Genomic DNA, 18539 nt, shown 5'->3' with positions numbered 1-18539 from the left:
AAAAGCCAATGCCATCCTCTCTTCCATGTTGGCAAAACGGTTTATAGCTCTGTTATACAGTACACTTTTTGTTTTTGTTGTCATAGGCTACCTAGCTAAAACACTTTCTAGCCTAACTTTTTCACATTGGCAACAATTAACCAGCTAAGTTAGCTAGCTAGTTAACATGAGCCTAAAAGGTCTAGGCTACATCTAGGCTACATATTGAACTTCAATTGTCTCAGGCCAGTGGCACAATATCATAATGTATGGTTAGATCAGAATCGCTGTCATAATCATTAGCCTGTACAGAGAATTAAGTCAAAACCACAAGTCCAAAATCCCCATCTGCAGCACTAGGACAACCCACAGTTGAGCTCAGCTCAACGCTGATTGGCTAATTCTTTAATACTTTTCTTATCATGAAAGGCTGACATCAATCAATCAAACGCTACGACTGCAACATGTCATACTCTTTTGGTTCAGACTGCATCAGATACATGGGCTACACATACCGAGACAGAGGGGTGCTGTTTCCTTCGCTCTGGTGATTTCTCCGGTGAGATTCAGTCAATTGCGAATTGACGGGAAATTATGAAAACACAGAGAGACGAAAGATTCATTATTTTCTATATTATCATTTTTTTATTGGTCAAATATTTGGGGAAGCCTGGCTTCCCTTGGCATCCATGAATACACACCACTGTTTGTAATAGACTGTCATTGCCCCAATTGAAAAGTCAACATTGGCCATTGATTACATCGCTTTTTTTTTTACATGGTGGGGTCACAATTTCTTTTAAATATCAAAATAGGGTCACAGGTCAAAACATTTTGGAAACCCCTGGATTATACTGTATAAGACACGCACGCGCACGGACACGCACACACACACGGACACCTACGACTGCTGTGTCAGTAGTGTACTCCAGGGGAATGCACTGAGGTCTAACATTCTGAGCACTGAGGACAAACTCGTTTTTTAATAAATAAACTAGTTTTGTAATAGCACCTAATACTGCATCTCTATAAATACTAAAAATATCAAGAGAGAGGCTGGATTCATGTTCAACTACAAAACAATGGAAAACAGAAAGGAAAACATCGCACACTGCTGCTCGTGCTCCCAGGTGATATTTATTAAGAATGTTTCGACCCTTAGGTCTTCATCAGGCATCCATACCCCAGGTGGGGGTGGAAGGTCCTATATATAGGGGCAGTACTCACTGACATCACTTCCTGAAGTAGGAGGTAACATTTTTTAATTTCTAACATAGTTTCAAAAGGTTAACATTCAATGTATCAAAATATAAAATCATACACAGAGAATGTGATCAATATTCACAGTAATATACATATAATATTCAATTAGGATAAACATTTTTTTTTTTACATACTGAAACTATAAAAACGGTTTCAAGTCAAACTCCTCATTAAGGCCAAGAGGATACAGTGAGCCTGTGGATCCAGAAAGATTCCCATTTGAAGAAGTTTCCTCTCAATGTCCCCTCCCCTGCGTGACATCTTGACCAGAACTAATAGGATGTCCAGCTTGTACAAAATGAGCAGCAAACAGATTTTTTTCCCAAGTACAAAACAATGTCATTGTTCACTGAACTGCACATGTTTAAATGCATGTTTGCGCAACAATCCTTTTGTGTGTGTGCGTGTGTTTCCTGTATCTTAATCTGCCGTGCACTGGGGGTAAAGGAAATGACTGTGGTTTCATGGCAATGACGTGTGTCACTGCTGTTTTACCTTCAATTGACACGAAACACCTAAATCTGACTCCAGCCTAGGATTGCAGAGGATGGGTATATTACTGGAATCTTTCTAAGTTTACCAGTATACTACCAGTATTTTGGTAACTTTCAGGTTTTTGGGAGAATTTTATGAGAGGACATCTAGTGGCCTTTTGGGGTGCTTCAAATTATCACAGGTGTCTTATCTCTGAAACTCTGTGTGGCCTTATCACATGTAAAATATTTAAAATAATCAAATAAGATTTATTTTTTTATATATAAAAGAAATGGCAAAGCTATAAAACATTTTCCTAAATATAAACCATCAACTTGAATACAATGATGGGTTTTAGCATGAAATATCCTTTACACACTTCTTTTTATTTTACTATGTCAATATGTCTTTGTTGTAAATGTTTTGATGCCTGCCCCTGACCCTGAGCCTGCCTGCCATCCTGTACCCTTGCTCCACCTCTGGATTACCGACCTCTGCCTGAACCGACCCTGAGCCTGCCTGCCATCCTGTACCTTTCCCCCACTTCTCTGGTTATTGACCCCTGACTGCCTTGACCTGTTGTTTGCATCCCCTGTTGCTCTAATGAACATTGTTACTCCGACACAGTCTGCATCTGGTCTTACCTTCAAACTCAAACCTGATAGTACGAACTGGCCATGACTGACCCACCAGACCCAGGCCAGCGATGCCATCTCCTCCCAAAGAGCCACCATCGGGAGGCAAGAGGAACTGCTTCGTGGCCTTATGGAAGGGGACCAAACGTTGGCTGAACGACATGACCAAGCTTTGGGCAGTTTGCTGGAGCAGTTCCGTGGGTTGTCTGGGAGGCAGTCTACCACGGTGCTAACCCCAAAGCCCCTCAGTAACCCAGCTGCTAGCAGCTCCGTCTCATCGGCCACTCCGCCTTCTCGGGAGCCCAGTTTACCCAACCCGGAACGCTTCAATAGAGAGTTTAGCACCTGTCAGGCGTTTCTAGCTCAGTGTGCCCTCATTTTCGAGCTCCAAGATAGCTCTCATGACACTGATATACGGGAGGGCTTTCACCTGGGCTACTGCTGTATGGGAACAACAGCAGGCCATATGCGTTAGTCTGGAGGGGTTCGTGGGAGAGGTGAAGAAGTTTTTTACGCCCCGTTCTCTGGGAGAGAAGCTGCCCGGAAGCTAATCCAGCTTCGGCAGGACTCCTACAGTGTGGCCGACTATGCGGTGGATTTCCGCACATTGGCAGCGGAGAGTGCTTGGAACAAGGAAGCACTGTTCGATATGTTCCTGCACGGCGTCTCGGAGGAGGTCAAGGACGAGCTTTCTGCTTGGGAGTTACCTACGGATCTCGATTCCCTCATCGCTTTGACCATCCGAATCGATGGGCAACTACAGGAACGACGGAGGGAGAGGAAATTCGACTTCCTCACATGTCCAGGGATTCCACCTTGCCTCAGAGTTATCCCGGAAGTCCCCGACAATCCCGTTACCAAAAGAACCCGAGGCTTCCCGACCTTTCCCGAGAGTCGCAAAGACGGCTGAGTCACCGCTTCCCCGAGCCTATGCAACTAGGTAGAGCTGGGCTATCGCCAGCGGCATGGCAATACAGGATCAACACAAAGAGTTGTCTGTATTGCGGGTCTCTTGGTCATTTTGTGTCCTATTTTCCTTTAAAAAGGTCAGGCTCACTGGTAGAAGCGAGTACTCTGGTGGGCCATAGGGAGAACTTTCCTGCTTCCCTTGCTCACACCCCTTTTCATGCCATTCTGCTGTGGGGAATCCAGTCTCAATCTCTCCGGGTCCTCATTGACTCTGGGGCAGATAAGAGCTTTTTGGACGCTACCCTGGCTTCCGAGCTGAACATCCTCACTCAGCCTCTGTCCACTCCCATGGATGTTAGAGCGCTGGACAGGTGCTCTATAGGCCGGGTCACTCACATTACCACTCCCATCAACCTATGGGTGTCAGGGAATCACAGTGAGATTATTCAATTCCTGCTCATCAAGTCTCCTCAGATTCCCGTGGTATTGGGATTCTCCTGGCTCCAGTGACACAATCCCCTCATCAACTGGTCTACGGTGCCATCATGGGCTGGAGTCCGTTCTGCCACGGCCAGTGTCTAAAGTCAGTGCAACCTGCCCCAGGACGTCTTCCTGGGGGCTCGGATGGTGCCCGGACCTCTCCACCATGTGTTCAACAAGGCCCGGGCTACTTCGCTTCCGCCGCACAAACCATATGATTGCGGGATTGACCTTCTCCCTAGCACCAGTCCGTCCCGGGGACACCTGTACTCGCTGTCGGGACTGGAGACCAAGGCTTTGGACACCTACATCGGGGACTCCCTAGCTGCAGGATTTATACGTACTTCGTCTTCTCCCGCCGGCGCAGGGTCGTTCTTTGTGGAGAAAAAGGACAAGACCCTTCGCCCGTGCATCGACTACCTGGGACTCAATGACATAACGGTGAACAACCGTTACCCGCTACCACTCAAAATGGTCATGCCATTTTGCCTCACCTATGACACTGCTGTGTTCCAGGCTCTGGTAAATGATGTCCTCCGCAACATGTTGAACCGGTTCGTATTTTCTACATTGATGACATCCTCATCTTCTCCTGCTCCCCCAAGAACATGTGCTCCACGTCCGGCAGGTTCTTCAATGCCTCCCGGAGAACCAGCTGTTTGTTAAGGCAGAGAAGTGCGAGTTCCATCGCTTCACCATCCCCTTTCTGGGGTACATCATCTCCGCTTTGAGTGTCCAGATGGATTCTGGGAAGGTGAGAACGGTGGTGGATTGGCCCCAGCCGTCGTCCAGGGTGCAACTGCAACGTTTACTGGGGTTTACCGACTTCTATCACCACTACATCCGGGGTTACAGCACCCTGGCTTCCCCCCTGTCAGCACTCACCTCTCCCAAGGTTCCGTTCACATGGTCCCCTGCTGCTGACCGGGCGTTCCGGGACCTCAAACATTGCTTCACCACTGCACCCATTCATGGTTCATCCTGACCCTTCCCGTCAGTTTGTGGTGGAGGCCGACGCGTCGGATGTAGGAGTGGGGGCGGTCCTGTCCCAGCGTTCTGCCCTGGACCTGAAGCTACATCCCTGCACCTTCTCTCATCGCCTCAACACAACAGAGAAAAAATACAATGTGGGAAATCGTGAGCTTCTCGCAGTGAAGATGGAGTTGGAGGAATGGAGGCACAGGCTGGAAGGGGCGGAAACACCTGTTCATCGTATGGTCCGACCACAAAAATCTGGAGTATCCCCGCACCGCGAAATGCCTCAACTCCAGGCAAGCAAGTTGGGCCCTGCTGTTCACACGGTTCAACTTCTCCCTCTCATATCGGCAGGGTTTCAAGAATGTTAAGCCGGATGCACTGTCTCGCCATTATAGCCCCACGGCTATTACCTCGGAGCCCGAGACCATCCTTCCCACCTCGTGTCTGGCGACGGTACTCAGCTGGGCTATAGGGAAACAGGTCCGGGAGGCACAGCGTTCCCAGCGGCACCCCGGGGGCGTCCAGAGAACCTGATGTTTGTGCCTGACGCAGTCCGCTCCACGGTCCTGGAGTGGGCCCACTCCTCCAGACTGGCCTGCCACCCGGGCTCCTGCCGGACAGTGGCTTTTGTGCGACAGTGCTTTGGTGGCACACCATGGACTCTGACGTCGGCCCTCCTCAAGACCACCTCCAGGCATCGATGACAAGCAGATCGCCATCGGACCCGGCTCCCCGGTATCGTCTTGGGCAGAAGGTATGGCTATCCACCCGGGATCTGCCCATCTGGGTGGAATCCCGCAAACTCTCCCTCCGGCATATTTCCCATCAGCAAAATTATTAGCCCCTCTGCTGTTCGTCTTCTGTTGCCCCGTACCCTTCGTATACATCCCACCTTTCATGTGTCCAGAGTTAATGTCTCACAGCCCTTTGTCTCCTGTTTCCAGGCCCAACCCTGTCCCCCGTCCCATCGACAGCCAACCGGCTTACACGGTGAGGCGTCTCCTGAATGTTCGACCTCGGGGCAGGGGGTTCCAGCATCTGGTTGACTGGGAGGGTTATGGCCCGGAAGAGAGGTGCTGGGTCCTCGCCAGGGACATGCTGGATCCAGGCCTCATCACGGATTTTTAACGCTGACACCCCAGTCAAACAGGTATGTGCACAGGTAGGATGCCTGGTGGCGCCCTTAGTGGGGGGGGGGGGGGGGGGGGGGGGGGGGTACTGTCACACCCTGATCTGTTTCACCTGTTTCAACTGTCTTTGTGATTGTCTCCACCCCCCTCAAGGTGTAGTCCATCTTCCCCATTAACCCCTGTTGCCAGTTAGTCTTACTGGTCAAGTCAACCAGTGGTTTTCTCGGCTCCTGCTTTTCCCCAGTCTCTCTTTTTCTCACCCTCCAGGTTTTGACCCTTGCCTGCCCTGTCTCTGAGCCCGTCTGCCTGACCACTCTGCCTGACCCTGAGCCTTGCCGTCCTGTACCTTTCCCCCACTACTCTGGTTATCGACCCCTGCCTGCCTTGACCTGTCGTTTGCCTGCCCTGTTGCTGTAATAAACATTGTTACTACGACACAGTCTGCATCTGGGTCTTACCTTCAAACCTAATAATTAGGATATTTTTTCTTTAACCAAATGGTCTATCCACTAGAAACTCATGGACAAAATGGACACAGATATAAAAAATAAACAAACTTTTAACAAAGTTATTCAAGTATAAATGACCAAAGTTACCATAGAATGTCACAGATTACTATAGGTAACTTCGGTAAATGAATGGTAGCTTTGCAACCCTACTCCGACTTAACCCCTCACTATAGGCCTGACCTGTTTATCAAATCAAACATTATTTGCCACATGCGCTGAATACAACAGGTGTAGACCTTCCCGTGAATTGCTTAACCAACAATGTAGTTCAAGAAAGAGTTAAGAAAATATTTACCAGATAAACTAAAGTAAAAACGAATAAGTAACACAATAAAATAACAATAACGAGGCTAGAGTTGAAGTCGGAAGTTTACATACACCTTAGCCAAATACATTTAAACTCAGTTTTTCACAATTCCTGACATTTAATCCTAGTAGTAATTCCCTGTCTTAGGTCAGTTAGGATCACCACCTTATTTTAAGACTGTGAAATGTCAGAATAATAGTAGAGAGAATGATTTATTTCAGCTTTTATTTCTTTCATCACATTCCCAGTGGGTCAGAAGTTTACATACACTCAATTAGTATTCGGTAGCATTGCCTTTAAATTGTTTAACTTGGGTCAAACGTTTTGGGTAGCCTTCCACAAGGTTCCCACAATAAGTTGGGTGAATTTTGTCCCATTCATGCTGACAGAGCTGGTGTAACCGAGTCAGGTTTGTAGGCCTCCTTGCTCGCACACGCTTTTTCAGTTCTGCCCACAAATGTTCTATGGGATTGAGGTCAGGGCTTTGTGATGGCCACTCCAATACCTTGACTTTGTTGTCCTTAAGCCATTTTGTCACAACTTGGAAGTATCCTTGGGGTATTTGTCCATTTGGAAGACCCATTTGCGACCAAGCTTTAACTTCCTGACTGATGTCTTGAGATATTGCTTCAATACATCCACATAATTTCCCTCCCTCATGATGCCATCTATTTTGTGAAGTGCACCAGTCCCTCCTGCAGCAAAGCACACCCACAACATGATGCTGTCACCCCAGTGCTTCACGGTTGGGATGGGGTTCTTCGGCTTGCAAGCCTCCCCCTTTTTCCTCCAAACATAACAATGGTCATTATGGCCAAACTGTTCTATTTTTGTTTCCTCAGACCAGAGGACATTTCTCCAAAAAGTACAATCTTTGTGCCCATGTGCAGTTGCAAACCGTAGTCTGGCTTTTTTATGGCGGGTTTGGAGCAGTGGCTTCTTCCTTGCTGAGCGGCCTTTCAGGTTATGTCGATATAGAACTCGTTTTACTGTCGATATAGATGCTTTTGTACCCGTTTCCTCCAGCATCTTCACAAGGTCCTTTCCTGTTGTTCTGGGATTGATTTGCACTTTTTGCACCAAAGTACGTTCATCTCCAGGAGACAGAACGCTTCTCCTTCCTGAGCGGTATGATGGCTGCGTGGTCTCATGGTGTTTATACTTGTGTACTATTGTTCAGATGAACGTGGTACCTTCAGGCACTTAGAAATTGCTCCCAAGGATGGACCAGACTTGTGGAGGTCTACAATTTTTTTCTGAGGTCTTGGCTGATTTCTTTTGATTTTCCCATGATGTCAAGCAAAGAGGCACTGAGTTTAAAGGTAGGCCTTGAAATACATCCACAGGAGCACCTCCAATTGACTCAAATCATGTCAATTAGCCTATCAGAAGCTTCTAAAGCCATGACATAATTTTCTGGAATTTTCCAAGCTGTTTAAAGGCACAGTCAACTTAGTGTAAGTACATTTCTGACCCACTGGAATTGTGATACAGTGAATTATAAGTGAAATAATCTGTCTGTAAACAATTGTCTGGAAAAATGACTTGTGTCATGCACAAAGTAGATGTCCTAACCGACTTGCCAAAACTATAGTTTGTTAACAAGAAATTTGTGGAGTTGTTGACAAACTCGTTTTGATGACTCCAACCGAAGTGTATGTAAACGTCCAACTTCAACTGTATATACAGGAGGTACCGGTACCGGGTCAATGTACAGGTTAGTCGAGGTCATTTGTACATTTGTACCTCTGTAAGTGTGTGTGTGTGTGTGTGTGTGTGTGTGTGTGTGTGTGTGTGTGTGTGTGTGTGTGTGTGTGTGTGTGTGTGTGTGTGTGTGGTGCATGTACAGTATGGCCAGTAGCAGGTGTTCAGTTAGGGGCAGGAGGGCTCGTTTGAACCATGGCAGATTTACATTGTTGTGGAGCCACAGAGCTAGTAGACAGCTATTGCAAAAAGCTTCCAGCCTCTTCTGGGCAATTCTGGGAGATGTCAGGACTTTTTATTGTGGCCTATATTAAGACAACATTAACATTCCCACGTGTGTGTTTTGAGGAAAATAGGAGCATGTGACATGGATGTTGCTCTAATCCTGTTTACTGAGCTTAGAGACGAGAGAGAGAGAGAGAGAGAGAGAGAGAGAGAGAGAGAGAGAGAGAGAGAGAGAGAGAGAGAGAGAGAGAGAGAGAGAGAGAGAGAGAGAGAGAGAGAGAGAGAGAGAGAGAGAGAGAGAGAGAGAGAGAGAGAGAGAGAGAGAGAGAGAGAGAGAGAGAGAGAGAGAGAGAGAGAGAGAGAGAGAGAGAGAGAGAGAGTGAAGAAAAGCCCTTGGGAGAGAGAGAGAGAGGGAGGAAGGAGGCGCAGAGATGGATCGAGGGATAATAAGTAAGAGAGGAAAGAAAGAGAGATGGCCCATCCAGAGACAAGAAAAATACAGGGCTAGATGTCAACTCTCATAAAATCACAACAATCATGTTCACTCACGGAGTGGCTTTTTGAACGCCATCCAAAAACCATCCCGTCTGGACTCTAACTTGGCAGTGGCTGATTCTCGTTTTCATATGAATGGATGTTGTCTCTAACCGAAAAGCTAAAGTGTTTATTTGTTACCACAAATCAACATCTTTGTTTTACCACAACCATCATCAGTACCTGATGAAGGATTATTTCGGTCGGCACCCAGAACCTAATCTCACGTGTGCGATAGCCAGCTACTCGATGCAATGGTATAAACAGTCTATCACAAGAGACTAGATTAGGGACAGCTTTTATTATATAGCCTCATCATTAAGCCATACATGGAATGACAACGATAGAAGAGTTGGCAACAGCACATAGGTGTATGGAATGAGACTAGTCATGACTTCACTTCCCAAACGATGTACATTTGTATCTGAAGTAGCTCTAGTCTCTCTGTCCGTGTGTCTTTCTGAAGTAGCATACAGTAGTTGTTGTCTAAACCTTGTCCTGTCTGTGTGTCTTGGTGTGTTGGCCAAAACCTATGCCTCTTGTCTGCGTGTTCCCCCTCTCTGTGTGTGTCTGTGTGTGTCCTGTCCGTGTGTGTCTGTATCTTGGCCCACTTGGCCCAGTCTTACCTGCAGATGGCTGTGTCTGCGGGCGGCCTCTGCCATTTCCCACTGGCTGAGGGACTTGGCAGCACCACCGATGGGCGTGCTCCACCCACTGAGCCCCATCTCGAGACCCATTTCCCTCACCTCGATCTCCTCATAAGGGTTTGGCAGGTTGCTGGAGCTCTTACCTAAAGGATCAAAGTGGGAAAAGGGTATTCAGGCTCTATGTATTATCCTTAATCATTTTAATGTCATGCACGTTACAGCCTTATTCTAAAATTGATTACATTTCTTTATTTCTTTATCAATATACATACAATAACCCATAATGACAAAGCAAAAACAGGTTTTTAGACATTTTTGAAAACTTATTTACATAAGTTTTCAGACGCTTTGCTATGAGACTCGAAATTTAGCTCAGGTGGATTCTGTTTCCATTGATCATCCTTGAGATGTTTCTACAACTTGATTGGAGTCCACCTGTGGTAAATTCAATTTATTGGACGTGATTGGAAAGGCACACACCTGTCTATATAAGGTCTCACAGTTGACAGAGCATGTCTGAGCAAAAACCAAGCCATGAGGTCGAAGGAATTGTCCGTAGAGCTCCAAGACAGGATTGCTTTCGAGGCACAGATTCCAGAAGGACAACCATCTCTGCAGCACTCCACCAATCAGGCCTTTATGGTAGAGTGGCCAAACGAAAGCCACTCCTCAGTAAAAGGCACAAGACAGCCCACTTGGAGTTTGCCAAAAGGCACCGAAAGACTCTCAGACCATGAGAAACACATTTCTCTGATCTGATGAAATTAAGATTGAACTTTTTGGCCTGAATGCCAAGCGTCACGCTGTGGGGATGTTTGTTAGCGGCAGTGACTGGGTGTTTAGTCAGGATCGAGGGAAAGATGAATGGAGCAAAGTACAGAGAGATCCTTCCAAGATTCACCTTCCAACAAGACAGCGAGCCTAAGCACAAAGCCAAGACAACGCAGGGGTGGCTTCGGGAGAAGACTCTGAATGTCCTTGAGTAGCCCAGCCAGAGCCCGGACATGAACCCGATCTCTAGAGAGACCTGAAAATAGCTGTGCAGTGACACTCCCCATCCAACCTGACAGCGCTTGAGAGGATCTGCAGAGAAGAATGGGAGACATTCAAATATATAGGTATGCCAAGCTTGTAGCGTCATACCCAAGAAGACTCAAGGCTGTAATCGCTGCCAAAGGTGCTTCAACAAAGTACTAAGTAAAGGGTCTGAATACTTATTGTTGTGTACCGTGGACAAGCCACCAGGGGGAGACCCGTCGGAGGGGACAGAAGGACGACCCCACCACCGTGGGGTCACCTCGCATGGAATTGCCCAGGTCAAGAGGAGTCGATGCCAACAGCGGGCCCCGGAGACAAGCTGGGCTACGCAATAAACTATGTCACCTCCTGTTGGGCCCAAAGCGAACTACCAGCACCCATGGTCCTGGTGAACGTCGACGGTCACGACATCCACACCTACACTGATGGATTACGGGAGAGTGGTAACGCTCGTACAAGCCCGCTTGCCGGCCCATCTGACCGACCGTGGTGAGGTGATGTCCATCTCCTGTGTCCACGTCAATACCAAGCGGTATTTGACCGGGCAGGCCACCATCGTGACGCCACAAAGAAGCTGCCAGACCAATGAGAGTGGGGACGGACCGGAGCCTGCGCAGCCCGGAAGTAAGCGGTTGCCAACCCTGTGTCTACAGACCCGGAGTTGGGGTCCAACGGGGCGCCGGAACCAACCTTACCTGGTGAATAATCACCCTGAGGGGACAGTTCGGGACCACCCAGTGGGAGGATTTGAACTTCAAAGCCGCCGCAGCCCAAGTGATAGCAGTGGACCAGGGCAAAAAGCACACTCCCGGAACCCGCTGGTTCCCCTACCAATCGTCGGAGTGCCTTTTGAACGCATCGCCGTGGACATAGTGGGCCCCCTGGTAATAACGGCCCGAGGACACCGGTACATCCTGGTAATAGTGAATATGCCACCCGATATCCCGAGGCCATTCCCCTATCGGCGGCAGTCTCCAAGGGAATCGCCTGGGAGCTGTTCCACCTCTTCAGCCTGGTGTGCATCCCGAACGAGATCCTGACCGACCAAGGTACCAAGTTCATGTCCCGACTAATGAAAGCGTTGTGTGCTCTCCTACAGATAAAGCAGATCCAGACTTCCCTCTTTCACCTGTAGACGGATGGGCTCGTTGAAAGGTTCAATAAGACGCTCAAACAAATGCTGCGGAAGGTCATCGAGTGGGACGGGAAGAACTGGGACCAGGTACTACCCCACCTAATGATCTCGATCCGAGAAGTGCCCCAAGCCTCCACTGGGTTTTCCCCTTTTGAACTCCTCTACGGGAGGAGACCACACGACCTACAGGATCTCACCAAGGAGGTGTGGAAAGCCCAGCCGACCCCCTTACGCAGCATAGTGTAACACGTAAAAAGGATGAGGGAGCGGATGACAGACATATGGCCAGTGGTAAGGGAACATATGGAGAAGGCCCAGCGTGCCCATTCCAAGATCTACAGGTGCTAGTTTTAATCCCCAACTTTGCGGTTATAGCCTCCCCCCTTACCAATCTGACCAGGGCCCGCCTCCCAAAAACAGTGACGTGTCCGGATGAGGCCGAAGCGGCATTCAGGCACCTGAAGGAAGCCCTGTGCTCCCATCGGATTCTCGTGACATATCACATTATGGAAATGTGATATTTCAGGTTTGTATTTTTAATACATTTGCCAAAATCTCAAAAAATCAGTTTTTGCTTTGTCATTATGGGTTATTGTGTATAGATTGATGAGGGGGGAAACAATTTAACCATTTTAGAATAAAGCTGTAACATAACAAAATGTGGAAAGGGTCAAGGGGTCTGAATACTTTCCAAATGCAATGTATTTGGAGCAGCCTTCTATGTAGTTCAAAAAAGAAAAGGCGATAGCGCCACCCATAAAAGGCCACAACAGTTTATTCCAATTAATTGTGCTATTATTTATTAAAAGCTGAAGCATTTTGACCATGAAGTCAAAGCCAGCCTTGTATGTACTTTAATTACCAAGAAAAATCTTACTTCGAGGGATGGGGGCCGAGTGGTCCATGGGGGTCTGGGGGCCCCCAGGGACCATCAGTTGTCCGGTGGAATAGGTAGCAGTGTTGGAGGGGAGCGCAGCGAGGTGCATGGTTGGGAAGTGGCCCCCTCCTCCTCCCAGACCTGGGGTAGGGCTGTGACAGTTGACTCCTCTGAAGGCACTGTGAGAGTTGATGTCCTCCGTGGAACGACAGAAGGTTTTGGGCACTGTTGCGGAAGGAGAGGAGAGGGAGAAGAGTGAACGAAATGTGTGTGTTTGTTACATGTTCGTATTAGCTAAGGGACCATGGAGATGAATTGACCGTATGACACACAAAACACACACACAACCCCACCCCACCCCGCCCCCTCCCCGCACTCACCCCACACCCCCGTACCTGAGTACTGGTTGTTAGAGCAGGGAGAGAGAGATGACCGGGTCAGGAGTCTCATGTTGCCGTGGTTTGACATATTGTTGTTGACATGTTGTCGTACTGACGACAGAGGGTTGATGGGCACCTCCACCACATACGTAGCCGGGACATACAGGGGTTTGGCTTTACTGGCTGCCCCAATCCTCCGAACCTGGTAATCAAAATATATACACTGAACAAAAATATAAACTCAAAATGCAACAATTTCAAATATTTTACTGAGTTACAGTTCATAAGGAAATCAGTCAATTGAAATAAATAAATTATGCCCTAATCTATGGATTTCACAGGTATGCATCTATTAGTCACAGACACCTTTAAAAAAGTAGTGGCGTGGATCAGAAAACCAGTCAGTATCTGGTGTGACCGCCATTTGCCTCAAGCAGCATGACACATCTCCTTCGCATAGTGTTGATCAGGCTGTTGATTGTGGCCTGTGGAATGTTGTCTCACTCCTTTTCAATGACTGTGCCAAGTTGCTGGATATTGGCGGGAACTGGAACACGCTGTCGTACACATAGATCCAGAGCATCCCAAACATGCTCAATGGGTGACATGTCTGGTGAGTATGCAGGCCATGGAAGAACTGTGACATTTTCACCTTCCAGATCCTTGCGACATGAGGCAGTGCATTATCATGTTGAAACATGAGGTGATGGCGGCGGATGAATGGTACGACAATGGGCCTCAGGATCTCGTCTCGATATCTCTGTGCATTCAGATTGACATGGATAAAATGCAATTGTGTTCGTTGTCCGTAACCCCCCCAACCCCTCTTTTACGCTACTGCTACTCTCTGTTCATCATATATGCATAGTCACTTTAACCATATCTACATGTACATACTACCTCAATCAGCCTGACTAACAGGTGTCTGTTTGTAGCCTCTCTACTTTTATAGCCTCGCTACTGTATACAGCCTCTTTTTACTGTTGTTTTATTTCTTTACTTACCTATTGTTCACCTAATACCTTTTTTGCACTATTGGTTAGAGCCTGTAAGTAAGCATTTCACTGTAAGGTGTTGTATTCGGCGCACGTGACAAATAAACTTGGATTTGATTTGATTTATGCCTGCCTATACCATAACCCCACCGCCACCATGGGGCACTCTGTTCACAACGTTGACATCAGCAAACCGCTTGCCCATACGACGCCATCTGCCCGGTTCAGTTGAAACCGGGATTAATCCTTGAAGAGCACACTTCTCCAGCGTGCCAGTGGCCATCGAAGGTGAGCATTTGTCCATTGAAGTTGGTTACGACGTCGAACTGCAGTCAGGTCAAGACCCTGGTGAGGACAACGAGCTTGCAGATGAGCTTCCCTGAGATGGTTCCTGACAGGTCTGGTCTCAGACGATCCCACAGGTGAAGAAGCCGGATGTGGAGGTCCTGGGCTGGCGTAGTTACACATGGTCTGCAGTTGTGAGGCCGGTTGGGCGTATTGCCAAATTCTCTCAAATTACATTGGAGGCGGCTTATGGTAGAGAAATTAACATTCAATTCTCTGGCAACAGCTCTGGTGGACATTCCTTCAGTCAGCATGCCAATTGCAAGCACATTCAAAACTAGAGGCATCTGTGGTATTGTGTTGTGTGACAAAACTGCACATTTTAGAGGGGCCTTTTATTGTCCCCAGCACAAGGTGCACTTGTGTAAAGATCATGCTGTTTAATCTGCTTCTTGATATGCCACACCTGTCAGGTGTATGGGCTATCTTGGCAAATGAGAAATGCTCACTGACAGAGATCCAATCAAATTTGTGCACAAAATTTGAGAGAAACAAGCTTCTTGTGCGTATGGAAAATTTCTGGGATCTTTTATTGCAGCTCATGAAACATGGGACCAACACTTTACATGTTGTGCTTATATTTTTGTTCAGTATATATGCCATTTAGCAGATGCTCTTATCTAGAACGATTTAGGGGCAAATCCTAATGTTCCTTTCAGTCAAATTTTCACGTAGCTTCCATTGACATCAATACATGACTAAGTTTAAATTTTACTTAAGTGGAAGTAAGGATTTTCCCAATACATAATATGCGATCCCAGCTGGATTCCTAGCACCACGCTCGTACCAACCGAGCCACACAGGACGTCCTTACCTGCCACCAGTCAGTGTTCGTCTTCCTGAGCAGAATAAACCGCTCCCCTTCTCGTATGCAGACCTGTCGTCCATCTGCCCCGCGGTACTGGTAGTCATAATGAGCCTCCAACACCACCGTGCCACTGGGGACGCCACACACAGTAGGCACACTCACACTGCTAACACTGCTGCTCACACTGGCACGGCTCTCCCTGCTGGACACACTGCTCACACTGGTAATACTCCCTCTGGTGGAGGCTGAGGGCTTGGTGGGTGAGGCTATTGGGGAACGGCGCCAGCTGCCCGACAGCATGGTGGATGGATGTTCCTGGCTGGTTAGACTGGGGCTCAGTGGGGGGTGTTGGGGACAAGGGGAAGGGTGGCGAGGGTGGGGTCACAGGTGACACTGGCACGGGGTAACGGCGGTGACTGTTGCCAGGCCAGCGCCATGCTCTGAAACACAAACAGAACAGAACTGGGTTAAATTTAAATATGGACAAAATATGGCATGCATCACATATATCCACACCATTTAATATCATAATCTCAGACCCCTATATTAAGCTCAGATCTCAATACATTTACATGTTAGTCATTTAGCAGACGCTCTTCTCCAGAGCGACTTACATAAGAAATTAGGGTTAAGTGTGTTGCTCAAAGGCATATCGACAGATTTTTCACCTAGTCTGCTCTGGGATTCAAACCAGCGATCGTTCGGTTATTGGCCCAATGCTTTTAACCGCTAGGCTACCTGCCACCCCTATACAAGGCCTTAATACACAACAAAGCTGTGTACTAACCGGCAAACAAACGTTACGGATCCACACCATTTCATCGCATAAAATAAACAGTAAGTAGTAATTATGTTACAAAGCATTTGTATTCTAAAAAGAGGGCATTGCCATTGATTTCCAATCCTTAATTTGTTTAACGGGGCTCATGCAATTAGAGAGAGAGAAAAAAAACTGAGTGTGCTGATCAACCAACCAATATCTAAATCCTTTTTATCCATGGCATCATCAGACAGCTAAAACTGTCCACCGACCAGCCATAACAACACATACACACATTTACAACTCTGCCCTCACCAGACCCACTTACATAACATACCTAACAGAACACCCATTTGAGACTGAGATCCTGAGAGCAGCCCACAGCAGGTCTTAGTACCAGACTAGCAGAGAGGCTGAGGCCTTTTCTCTCTCTCTCACCCTCCCTCTCTCCCTCCTCTCTCCCTTCTCTCTCTATCTTCCCTCTCCCTCTCGCACAGTAACTATTGCACTCAAAAAGGTTTCAAAAAGATCTCTATCTCTCATAATCCACAGCACAGCAGCACTTTAATTTTAAAAAAAGCGCTGTGAGGCCTGTGTGTTTGTGCATGCTTGCGTACGTTTGTGTGTGTGTGATTACTTGTGTACATTTGTGTGTGTGTGTGTGTGTGTGTGTGTGTGTGTGTGTGTGTGTGTGTGTGTGTGTGTGTGTGTGTGTGTGTGTGTATTTGCTTACGTACGTTTGTGTGTGCGTTTGTGTGAGTCAACACAGCAGGTAAAGCATCAAAGCTGATGGGATTCCCAATCCCCTCACATATGTGTTCCGAGCCTGGATCCTAGCGTTCTATCTATCCATCCATCCACCGAATATGTCTAGACTTCTATCAGAAGCTCTAGCAGTGGATTTTGAAACAACAAGTGTTTTTTAAAATCTTTTCTTCTTTTTTGGGGGGGGTGGATCAGCTTTAATATTGCGGATAGATTGTCACTTCCATCAATGTAATTGTCTGCATCATTTCTAATCCCCCATATATTTTGGGGGTAAACACATATATTTATTTGTATACACACATATACATACACATGCATACACATACATACATACATACATACATACATACATACATACATACATACATACATACATACATACATACATACATACATACATACATAAGTGTTAGATACAAAACAGAACAGAAGCAGGGCCAGCGCAGAAACAGGAAACCACTTTCAGAGCATCAACATCCAAAGTGTATGGTGAGGTCATATTTCTCCTCTTTTTCATTTTCCCTCCGCATCTTTCGACACTGGTGGCCACCGCTATGTCTGTTCCACTCAATTCCAGAATGAGTCAAATTAGGAAACAAATGGGATTACTAACCCTGTTATGACCATGTTGGCCAACATGAAGAGAGAGACAGGTTGGCCAATAGTACGAGCATGGCGAGAGAGAGCCAGGTTGAGACTACTCTCTTGTGACACACTATTTCTATTTCTGGGTTCTCAGAACTGAGACTGAAGCCCCACACCCAAACAGACAGTGAGAGGGAGAGAGACACATATGCTGGCAGACGGACCCTCAGAGCTGGGGTGGGTGAAGCTGACAGTTAGCTAACCCCCATGCCAGGCTGTGCCAGTTGGAGAGGGCGCCACATGACTCAGGCCTGGCAACAACAACAACAACAGTGGAGAGAGAGAGAGGTGGGGGGGGGGGGTTCAGAGAAAAGGAGAGAGAGAGGGAACGAGAGCGAGAGAATGAGAAAGATGGAGAAACAGATAAAGATAGAGAGAGAAATAACATAGTCCAGCTCAGACAGACATCAACATCCAGATACACTGTAGACTGCATGCACTCTTGTGTGTGTGTGTGTATTATACTGTGAATGCATGCCTGCACAAATTCATGTATATGAGAGACACGTAGATCTAATCACCATGTCTGTGTTGTGGTCAGTCTTGAGGTTAGCTGGTCAGCAGTAAAGATGGAGGGGGTGGGGGGGTTCTATGATGCAATCTGCCACAGTACTAACATCCCAGCCAGTCAACAGTCAACCTTCCAAAACAATGAAGACACATTGGACTAGTCAGTTATACGTTAGCTCAGCAGCGAGTCTCATCATCTGCTCTGCTTTAGGGAGGATTAGGGGACTACCCAATAGAGAGTTAACGAGGCTAGTGGCACTGCCAACTGACACACACTAAGGCACACACAAATGCACGCATGAAGGCATGCACACGCACACAGTCTCACTCCTAATCCCAGTTGACGGATCTTGGATGAGCTCAGTGAACCCTAGTAACTAATGCTACCCTCCCATTCAGGACCAATTTGCCAGAAGAGTATATGTGCATGGGCCTCTGCCGCCGTGCATGTCTTCCTGAGTGTGTGTGTGTGTGTGTGTGGCCCCTGTCACGTGCCGCAAACAG

The 18539-nt window shown here is 47.3% G+C and overlaps 1 protein-coding gene across 2 annotated transcripts in view; it reads right to left on the bottom strand.

The window, feature by feature from the left end:
- The window catches only part of LOC129814838 (rho GTPase-activating protein 15-like), a 67702-nt gene that overhangs the window by 38942 nt on the left and 10221 nt on the right, over positions 1-18539 (bottom strand). For both annotated transcript variants that reach the window (XM_055867914.1, XM_055867913.1), the window contains exons 2-5: positions 15359-15792; positions 13220-13406; positions 12825-13049; positions 9754-9917 (exon numbers count right to left, since the gene is read on the bottom strand). In XM_055867914.1, coding sequence (XP_055723889.1) covers positions 9754-9917; positions 12825-13049; positions 13220-13406; positions 15359-15652 — 870 coding nt within the window. In that variant the 5' untranslated portion in view covers positions 15653-15792. The remainder of the gene's footprint in view (positions 1-9753; positions 9918-12824; positions 13050-13219; positions 13407-15358; positions 15793-18539) is intronic.

The sequence above is a fragment of the Salvelinus fontinalis genome, chromosome 18 (genome assembly GCF_029448725.1).
Source record: "Salvelinus fontinalis isolate EN_2023a chromosome 18, ASM2944872v1, whole genome shotgun sequence".
Lineage (NCBI taxonomy): Eukaryota > Metazoa > Chordata > Actinopteri > Salmoniformes > Salmonidae > Salvelinus > Salvelinus fontinalis.
Note: the sequence above shows the minus strand (reverse complement) of the source record. Positions and strands in the feature narration are given on the sequence as shown.